The 10,577-nt window shown below is 44.2% G+C and overlaps 1 protein-coding gene across 1 annotated transcript; it reads right to left on the bottom strand.

The window, feature by feature from the left end:
- Positions 1–8,290: 8,290 nt before the first annotated feature.
- Positions 8,291–10,171, bottom strand: RPLP1 (ribosomal protein, large, P1). Its single transcript, XM_005862095.2, has 3 exons — positions 9,980–10,171; positions 8,607–8,724; positions 8,291–8,416 (listed from the first exon to the last, which is right to left on the bottom strand). The coding sequence occupies exons 1-3, from the start codon at positions 10,154–10,156 to the stop codon at positions 8,337–8,339; spliced, it is 375 nt and encodes a 124-aa protein (XP_005862157.1). The 5' UTR covers positions 10,157–10,171; the 3' UTR covers positions 8,291–8,336.
- Positions 10,172–10,577: the final 406 nt, after the last annotated feature.

Genomic DNA, 10,577 nt, shown 5'->3' with positions numbered 1-10,577 from the left:
GGCCGCCTTCACTCCCCGCGCTCGGCGCTTCCTGCAGGACACGTGGGGGACCACCGCTTCCGGTGGGATCTGCCAGCCGGCGAGTGCAGGGTTTCTCCCAGCTCGGCTCTGCTCTGAAGCCCGTCCGTTAAGTGTTTGAGCCCCGTCTTTGTACACCTCGCCCGTTTCCTAAAAGTTACGGTATTATCAAGAGTTCCGTGCCATGCCGCATTTCCAACTTTCTAGACTGTGGTAACTGTTCGTGTTTGAATAGATCCGTTTAGTGTTGTTAGTAGTGGCTTCTCGCCCACCACCCGTTATTCACTTTATTAAGAGGCAAAGATGATATAATCCTAGCATAGGATTTAGAATCCGAAAAATGAACGACTCCTGTGGCCTGGACCCAGGCGTTGAACCTTTCTAAGTTTGTCTCGTGTTGTAACGGTGTCATACTGGCCTTGCTCGCTGCACTCCGTCTGAGGCTTAAATAGTATTAGGGAAAACTTTAGGGAACCTTTGTGTACCAAATGGCTAGTGATAAAGTTAGGCTTAAAGGTAAAATGAGGTGAAACTTGAAATAAATGAACCAAGGGAAAGAGAAACAGGAAATTTTTTTCTTTTTTTAAGGAAGATGGTAAACAGCATACGGTACATCCTTTGCACTTCATATTTAAGAAAATGTAATGATGGCAGATAGGTTAAATGATAACCATAAGCTGCACGCATGAGATGAAAGTAACTAGAGTTATTAATATTCGGACAATGATCTGATTTACTTTCCATCTGCCTTAATATGCCCTTTACCCAAAGAGCCCCGTGGGACAGCTAGCATTAATAGGGGCCCTTTACACTTAAGGAAACTGGGCTTACCGAGAGATCTCAAGGCCTCACAGCAACGAAAAGGAGGAGCCAGGATTCAAACAGACAGCCTGATTCAGAGCCTTGTGCCCAAGCCACAAAACTAGACTTCCTTGGGGGAAATGCGCCTGGCCAGGAGCCTCACTTTCCTGCCTTCTGTACGTGGACAGCCCTCGTAGCCGTCCGTCCTCCCTGGTGAATTTGCTCTCAGCCGAGGCAGAACAGGAAGAAGAAAGCCTGCCTTTCTCCTGTGTGCCAACATCCAGAAGGGTCAAATGGAGGCTGCTGGAAGAGTGAGCTGGCCTTTCTTGGGGAAGGACCGATTACCCATGTCTCTGTCGCCCCCTCCTGCCCCGAAGGAGAACTTCACATGCCCACAGCCCCCGGGCAGCATCCGAAGCCCCGTGCAGGCTGGAAAAGGGAGTCAGTAGCAGTGCATCCTAAGGCATCCATGAAGGACTGGGGCATGGTTGGTTTTTTAAGCTTGCTGTTAACTTTTTGTAAAATGCAATGAAAATGAATTAGTAAAAAAAAAAAGGCTGCTTGAATGATGTGACAATGTCAAATTGATATAAAAGTTTCTAAATACTCTCTAGTTCTCAGTACGAACTTCCTGTACTTGTCTTCATGTGGGCAAGTAACAATAGTTCATGAACCAGCACAGGTCCAGTGACCACACTTGGAGTAGAACTGGTCAAAGAACTGCTGCCGGCCTGAGGTCACTCCCTAGGGCAAGGATTCCTGTGCCATTCTGAGCTTCGGGTCCTGCTGCTGACTCTGGACCTGCAGCTGGAGCAGAGGTGTAACTTAAGCCTGAGAGAGACCCAGAGACAGTGCCTAGAAGCCAGGCCCCCAGCTCTGCCCTCCCTGTCTCTGAGACAGACCAGCAGGAAGGCTGACGTTGTCCAAGCCAAGGAGGCCTCTAGAAAGACAGCTCCTTCCCCTGACAAGCTGGGAGTTGGGAGGTGGTAACCTGATGTGGATGTCCTGGGTTTGATTCTAAAATTGTACAGCCACATCAACCTTGCCGCTCTGAGCTGCTTCTTCCACAAATGTAAAAAGGAAGAGGGTTGCCCAGCCAGTGTAGCTTAATGGTTGAGCATCAAACATGAACCATGAGGTCATGGGTTCGATTCCTGGTCAGGGCACATGCCTGGATTGCGGGCTCGATCCCCATTGTGGGGCCTGCAGGAGGCAGCCAATCAATGATTCTCTCTCATCATTGATGTTTCTATCTCTCTTCCTCTCCCTTACCTGAAATCAATTATATATATATATATATTCAAGTGCACTTTTGAGTTCCTTATAAGTCTAACATGCTGTGTTTGTCCTAGAAGATCTAGGCTGCCTGCCCTCAAGGAGTGGCAGCAAGACTAAAGGACTGCCAATTGGACAAACCAGATTAAGCTCAATGGAAATGGACATTAATTGTGCCTTGCAGGCTGCCCTCAGGGACAAGGAAGACCCAGCACTGGAGAGACCAGAAAAGGGGGAAGAAGCAAATACATCATTTATTTGGGTCAATTTAATTACTAAGATCGGCATCAAGCCTGACACTGTTTCTCAGCAGTTGAGGCAGAGAAGCAAGCGCCACAAGCCATAGAGCACTTTTTATAAAGGAGGCATGGTTACCAATCCCCAGAGGATACAGACTTTCTCCTGGACCTAAATCTTAAAATAATTTTCCACACGTGACCCTATTTGTGGGACAGTAAGGACACAGCAGCCTCCACAAGTTTTATGGCAAAAGCAGAAGTGGTTTTATGTGGCCGTTTCTTCCAAAAATCTTGGAGGAAAGCCAAGAGTACACCAGCTAGCATTGCAGCTCAGCAACGGTATTTAGTTTTTAGGCAAGAAGTGAACTTGAGTATATTAAAAGGAAAAGTCAAACATTCTAAGTAAATTATACAGGCGGCAAGACCATAATAAAGTGCACTTGGTTCCCTCTTAGCTGGGTCACTGGTGACTATACAAATATGCCTTTCCTTTTCAAGGTATGGACTGACTCTCTCACCCTGGGGCCAACAGCTGACATCTTTGCCTGCCTGACTCCCACACCCTGGCCTAGGGGCACTCTGGTATGAAAAGGCCAATTTAGCCATTCCTACCATTAGCCACTGTAGGGCAGCATTGAACCAGTAACTGAAAAAGCAAACTTTCAAAAATTCCCTTTGTAAGCAAAGTCGTTCAGCTTGTATGCAGTTCTACCAATCTAATTATATAAATCTTGAAAATCCAATATTGAGCTGTTTTCATAATGTAAAGGGTGTAAAAATGAAAACAGCGGCTCCAATAGTAGGAATTATTTCTGAGATTCTTTTTTTTAATCAGATTCTCTTTTTAACATTTTAAATGTCAATACATCCTATGAGAGATATCAAAGAAATGCTAACATTTTCTGAACACAAATTGTGCTGTTTTACAGTACCATTTGATTTAATCTTACAAGAACTCTGTGATGTATCATTATCCCCACGAAGCATACGAAGAAACAGGCAACTAGCCTACTCGAGTGTCTCCTCTAAGGTCACTAAACCAGCCTTGAAAAGCTATTACTAGCGGGACTGATGCTAATGGGCATGCGCAAAAGGCCCCAAGGCTCTAGGAGCGTCCCCAGTGGTCAATAGGCCTCAGTGCAATTGAGTTCAACCACATTCGGCTTCTAGCCCCGCCTCTCGTCCCGCCTCTTCCGCCCAGCGCGGACATTGATTGGCAAGCGGCGGGCTAGAAGAATTTGAACGGGAGCGGTACAGTCTCATGCACTTGCGTCAGTTAAGAAGCTTGGTTCTTGGTGAATGAAAGGCGGAGGAGAGCTCAAAACACTTCTACGGCCACCGGCCCGAGTCCCAGAGCTTGCCAGCCTCATCCTAGGCCAGCGGTTCTCAACCTGTGAGTCGCGACCCCTTTGGGGGTCAAACGACCCTTTCACAGGGGTCGCCTAAGACCATCGGAAAACACATCTATAATTACATATTGTTTTTGTGATTAATCACTATGCTTTCATTATGTTCAATTTGTAACAATGAAAATACATCCTGCATATCAGATATTTACATTACGATTCATAACAGTAGCAAAATTACAGTTATGAAGTAGCAACGAAAATAATTTTATGGTTGGGGGTCACCACAACATGAGGAACTGTATTAAAGGGTCTCGGCATTAGGAAGGTTGAGAACCGCTGTCCTAGGTGATGACGTGACCCGGGAATTGACAGGTCGCCATGTCCAGAAGGAAATTGATGGGCTCAGGGGTGCCAGGCCTTGGTTTGACTGTCCCAACTGCTGAGAGAATCCTCCATCAGTGAGGCCTAGGCATCACCTGGGGAAATTCCCTGACGCCATAGCGTTATGTCTGCGGAGCCGGGTCCTCTGGGTTTAAGATTAAACAATGTGTAAAAACCAGACCTGGTACCAGAGTCTCGGCCTTCTGTCCTCAGCTGGGTCCCTGAGAGCATTTGCTGGGCCACGGACTTGTGTTGCAGTCCTGGCTCTGCTAATAACTGCTGCTGAGCAAGTTCCTCTGCCTGTCTGGGCCCTATTTCCTCACGATTAGAGAGGTTGGACTCGGATAAAGTATATATTGAACGCCAACAATGAGCCAGGCATGGTGGTAAGTAAAGAGATACAGGTGAGCAAAACAGCCCTGATCCCCAAACTTACCGTGTGGAGAGGGAGAAAGATAATTAAAAGAACTATCACAAACACATAGTTACACACCTACTTTTTTTAAATCCTTACCCGAGGACATGTTCATTGATTTTTAGAGAGAGGAGAAGGGGGAGAGAGAGATAGATAGATATTATTGGTTGCCTCCCATACATGCCCCAATCTGGGATCGCACCCGAAACCTAGGCATGTACCCTGACCTGAATCCAACCCGTGGCCTTTCTGTGTAAAGGATGACACTCCGCCCAACTAAGCCACACCGTAACTTATGCAGAAAGGAAATAACATCACAGCCAGGGCTACACATCTACTTTTAAGAAGTGGTACAGGAAACTTACACAGACATTTAATAGAGCCCGGTGTGGACTTCTTAAAGCTGAAAGTAAAATTTAACTGGGATAGGTAGTCAATGGCCCAGAGAGAGGGAGGATAGCAGTGCAAAGATCTGGAAAGTGAACGATAAACATTTCTTATTTTAATTGGATATCATAACAACCCTCAAAATATATAAGAAGGTTGGAAGCTTCAGTGAATTAATTTGAATAGAGCTTGGGGAGATCTTTGGAAATCCATAACTATTTCAGTTCTGTGAACATATGTGGTGGCCCCTGACCCTGTGTCCTGACATGAGTATTCCAAAAGATTGTTGAGTCTGATTTGAACAATCCAAGTTCCAAGTTGCATGTTGGGTGGTAACTGTGATCTGACTTTGAGGGATGTCTCCTGGCTGTTTCAGAAGAGCTAAAAATATTAGTGCTCTCTTGAAGCAATCCATGTCCACCTCATGCTTAATTACCCAGGCTTGTTTGCAAAGATAAAGAGATGAGGGAGAAGTGGCTGTAAAGTGACAGAAAATGAAATCAAGGGCTGGTCACTGTACCTTACAAAAGTACTTTTGTAGAGGGGACACCATGACATGGCAGAAGTGAGACAACTAAGGTAGGAAGCAGGCCCTGCTTTGCCCTACATTAGCTGTGTGAACCTGGCACTCAAACTCTGAGCAAGTTTCTTGATACAGGCATACTGATTTTTATTGCACTTTACTTTATTACACTTCGCAGCTGTTGTATTTTTTACAAGTTGAAGGCAACAGAACAACAACAACAAGAATTGAAGGCAAGGCACCACCAGCAAAAATATTTTGAATCACTTTATTGTGGTGGACTGGACTGAACATGCAATACCACTGAGACATACCTGTTTGTAAACAGCACTAATTATGTGTTACTGACATGGTGAAGTTCAGAATGGGAAAACATGTGAAAGTTCTTTCTAAACTATAAAGTGCTACCCAGCCAAATCACTAATCACCTGGCTCACACTATTCCTTCAGAATTTTACTGTATATGCTCCTTCAAATTATGGGGGAGCAAGGATTTGACATATTTTATTTGAATTTGTAGCAATATGCCAAGTTGCTTTGTTGTATAATTATTTTGAATTCTTTCATTTTAATTAGTGTTTATCTGTTCCAAAAGGTAGTTTTACAATTTCACATGTGGGTGCACTCTGCTTCTTGGGAGGACATCTGTGCCTTGCCCTTCCCCTTCTCCCCACCCTCTACCCCCCACCCCCAGGCACATTTCCTTTGCCTTTCTCTCTTCTGAATTCCAAGGGCTCTTCTGCCCCTGCAACTTGTTTCCTGAGTTTACCCAGCCCAGCTGGCTCACTTCTACCTCTAACTTTCTAAATAAATATTTTCTTATAATTTGAAATAAAATTTTACATGTGATTCTCTCCCTATCATTTTTTAACTGAGAAGCAAAAAAAAAAAAAAGTCAAACCGTTGACAGGAACTTCAGATTTTCTTTTTACTTATCCCACTGTGCAACACATTCAGTGACAATTAGGATTTTTAAAAAGTTGTTCATAGATGGTTTGTCAGGGAGCCTTCTGCAGTCTTTTCCTAAAATTCTCCAGAACATGGGAGGGATGAGAGCCTTTGCACCTAATCCTGGCTTCCTGCTGATACAGGACTATTAAAGGGGTGAGTCAGCTAGCTAGCCAGCCATGGACGTTAGTATGTTTTTAGGATAATTTTAAGAACAATGGAACTGTTTAAACAGTAGCAAGTATGCTTGGTAAAGAATCAGAAGTGGGAAACCAGTCATGTAACCAAAGCTACTGTCTGATTGTGAAGGTTGGCAGGGATGATTTTGAGGAACACAAGACTTAGGCCTGCTGGACCCGGGGTTCTGGTAACTTATGCAGAAAGGAAATATCACATGCCAGCATTGATGGGCATGTCCACTTACTCTGTTCATTCCCAAATATGTAATATCCCAAGTAGATATTTTGTTAATCCTCACATTTTTCCCATTAATTTTTAGAGTGGAAGGGAGAGGGGGAGATAGAAACACTGATGTGATACATCCACTGGGGCCTGGGATCAAGCCTGCAACCAAGGTACTGCCCTTGACCAGAATCGAACCCAGGACTCTTAGTTTGAGCCAAAACAGATAGGGAAAAGATCTTAAGTTTTCAGAGCTTTACATCATTGTTCAGAGAACTAAAAGATGGGTGGAACTGGACAGTTTTATTCACTATGAAAACGTTAGCACTTGTACATATGTGGGTCTTCTGATTATCAGATCATTCTTTCCAAAGGTTTTTCGCTCTATTAGATTTTTACTGTATTGAAAGATGTTTTAAAAAGCCAGCCACCCCTAGGCCGTATTAACATGAGTCTTGCTGTAGTGATCATTTGCAATTGTATTTACTGTATATTTGTCCCAATTAAAAAATTTTTGAGATAAGTAAACACCAATTTGTTATTCCACTCATTTATGCATTCATTGGTTGGTTCTTGTATGCAGCAGAATTGAACCTGCAACCTGGCACACCGGGATGCTCTAACCAACTGAACTACCCAGCCAGGGCTTATATCCCAATTTGCCAATTGATTTTCAGTTGTTCTACATGCTGTGCTTTCCTTTATGACCTACTTACCTGACATGGGGTCTCCCCATGGGATCGCTGTGCAGAATAACATTTGTATTAGCAGTGCTGACCCTTAGCTGGTGAAAGTTACTAATAAGTGGCACTTAGCATGTGGTGTGGATCAGTCATCTTTGAGAAGCATGCCTCATTGCTTCACAAGTGGAAACTGCAAAATTTAACTCATTCTTTTCCTCATTGTGCCTTCCCCCTTTCTCAAACTCCTAAATTGTTTACCAAACATTTTCTGGGTACACCTAATGCATCTTATTTTGGAGCAGGACTAGCAAGTCCTGCTTTTCAACAACTTCTGAATCTCACTAATGGAGACAGACAGGGTAAGAACAGAATGTTCCAAGTGCCTCACACATTATAGGTGCTCTGAATATATGATGTCTTACAAATCCGAGTCCTATGGTGCCTTGGCATTTTTAAAAGTGAGCCTAGACCTGGCCTGTGTGGTTCGGTCACCCAGTGCACTGAATTCCCCATCAGGGCACATGTGGGAAGCAGCCAACCTATTCCCACTTTAGGTAATTGTTCAGTCTTACCCCTCACCCTGACAAGCTACATTTGTCAACTGCCAGGATTGTGCTTGGGAATTAGCAAAGAAACTTTCTAAATCTGAGGTCTGGACCCCTTCTCCTTGGACTCTTATTCACGTGCAGGGAACAAATCCTGTAAATCATAATCCTTACTCCCCACATGTAGTTCTCAATGCTGCAATATTAGATGCATTCTTTGTACAGTGTCTAGCTTGTGTCATAGCAGAAAAGGTTGGAAGCCAGCATTATAGAAGTGAGATCATCTTTATACAGGCACATCCCCAGACAATCAGCAAGCCCAACAGCAACAGAGGTCAGCTTTTATTGGCTGTGTTACAAAAGAGCCAGTTTAGTCAAAAAGACCAAAGCCCATGTCATCATCAGACTCCTCAGATTCTTCTTTCTTTGCTTCCACTTTCTTCTCCTCAGCTTAAAAGGAGAAAAAAAAAAGGTAAATTACACACCTTTATTTTGAACTCCAAAGAGCTATAGGCCCTTCAACTTACATGCTCAAAATACCCCAGACTTCCCTCATCAAACTATGTTTCTGGTTTTAGGATTGCTAGACATCATCTACTTAGTAAATTAAGGGCAATTTTGCCTCTAATTAGTTTCCTACCTGGGGCAGCAGCGGTGGAGGGGGCAGGACCTCCTGCTGGTGCAGCACTAGCTGCAGGGGCAGGTCCACCAGCCCCTACATTGCAGATGAGACTCCCAATGTTGACATTGGCCAGAGCCTGCAACACAAGTGCATACAGAGGTTAAGTGCTCAGTTCTGTCCATGTTATAATACTCACCCAGGAAAAAAAGTACCAGCCCTTTGAACTTACAGTGACCTACCCCCACCACTATCTATAATAAAAGCATAATATGTGCCGAAACCGGTTTGGCTCCGTGAATAGAGCGTCGGCCTGTGGACTGAAAGGTCCCAGGTTTGATTCCGGTCAAGGGCATGTACCTGGGTTGCGGGCACATCCCCAATAGGAGATGTGCAGGAGGCAGCTGATCGATGTCTCTCTCTCATCGATGTTTCTAACTCTCTATCTCTCTCCCTTCCTCTCTGTAAAAATCAATAAAATATATTTAAGAAAAAAGACATAATATGCTAATTAGACTGGGAAGCCCCGGTGGGGAGGTGCCGCAGCTGGGGGAAGGAAGGCTTACGCTTGCATGAATTTCATGCATCAGCTTCTAGTATAAACATACATAAATTTCTCTTCCTTCTCCTTTGCTGGAATCTGCCAGTGACAGCTTGTCTGCTATTCAGATTCCCTAAAACTTAACAACCCACACAGCTATACTAAAAATAAGCAATCGTAAATCTCATAGCTGCATGGCTATGTTTTAAGTAGTAAGGTACAGCTAGCTGAATTCCTTTTATAGATGAGAAAATTGGCCCCAAAATGCTGGTTTAACTTAACACTCAAGCTTCCTTAAGTCAGGGTTTTTCCCAGTTCCACGTCTCCTCTTAGCAGTGAATTCTATTTTTCAGACTGCTAAGTAATTCTAGGAAATTTATTGAAGATGATAGAGGTACAATGTTTTCAATCTTTCAAAGCTCTTTGCAGGACACAGGTGAACAGTTAGCATCCACAAGCTTCACTTGCTAGAGATTCAGTAACCTGTAGAATGGAAGGCAGCCAGTGCCAAATTCCTTGGGCAGGGGTCTTGTCTTTTATCTCCTAACACACAGTAAATGGACAATAAAAGGCCACACCCAATTTCCATTAAAGCATGCTATCATACTAGAAGGATTTGCTTGTAATAGCATGGGAGTTATCTTCTGGGTGGCCCTTGTAAAGGAATCACATGGTTAATTCTTTTACCATGGTTTCTAAGCAGAAGAAAAGAGAAACCAATCTGAGATCAAGACAAACACAATAGAAATAAGGAAATATCACTTAAGAGTTATTTATTTTTTGGATATTGGCATGAACACCTTCCTTAGTAATCAGTAGATCTTCCCAAAGTTACCTCTCCAAATCACCTTACCTTTGCAAACAAGCCTGGCCAGAAAGGCTCAACGTTCACACCGGCTGCTTTAATGAGGGCGTTGATCTTATCCTCCTGAAACAGATAAAATGACAACCCATCAGAGACCAAACCGTAGCTTTCTGATGTCTCCAAAAAGTTGAAAAAAAATAATTCAAAACGTGTGTACCGAGCCATGTGTATCCAGTTTCACTATTCTACCTGCATCTTATGTTTAAGAGGACCCTTTCTTACACTCCTTTGGCCGTCACGGTAACAGAAATGCCATCTGGTCCCGTGTGGCAAGTTCATCGCAGCCATTTCACGGGCTGGGAATGTGCCCAAGTCTCGCTATTTTAAGTTACGAGTAAAGGCTGGGAGGTGGAGCAGAGCTCACGCGCTCTCCTCCACACCATACAGGGCCTACTAGGAGAACCAAAAGAATCCAAAATGATATAGAACTGGCTGCGGATCAGGATGCCCACGCGCTGCCCAAGTTCCTCCAAATACAAGTTCTCAAGGCCAGAGCGCGCCATCGCACATGTAATCCAGCCCCGACCGCACCCGGCACGTGGCCGAGGCCCCAGGCCAACTCCCACGTGGGGCCACCTGTTGGGCG

Source organism: Myotis brandtii, unplaced genomic scaffold, assembly GCF_000412655.1.
Source record: "Myotis brandtii unplaced genomic scaffold, ASM41265v1 scaffold160, whole genome shotgun sequence".
Taxonomy (NCBI): Eukaryota; Metazoa; Chordata; class Mammalia; order Chiroptera; family Vespertilionidae; genus Myotis; species Myotis brandtii.
Note: the sequence above shows the minus strand (reverse complement) of the source record. Positions and strands in the feature narration are given on the sequence as shown.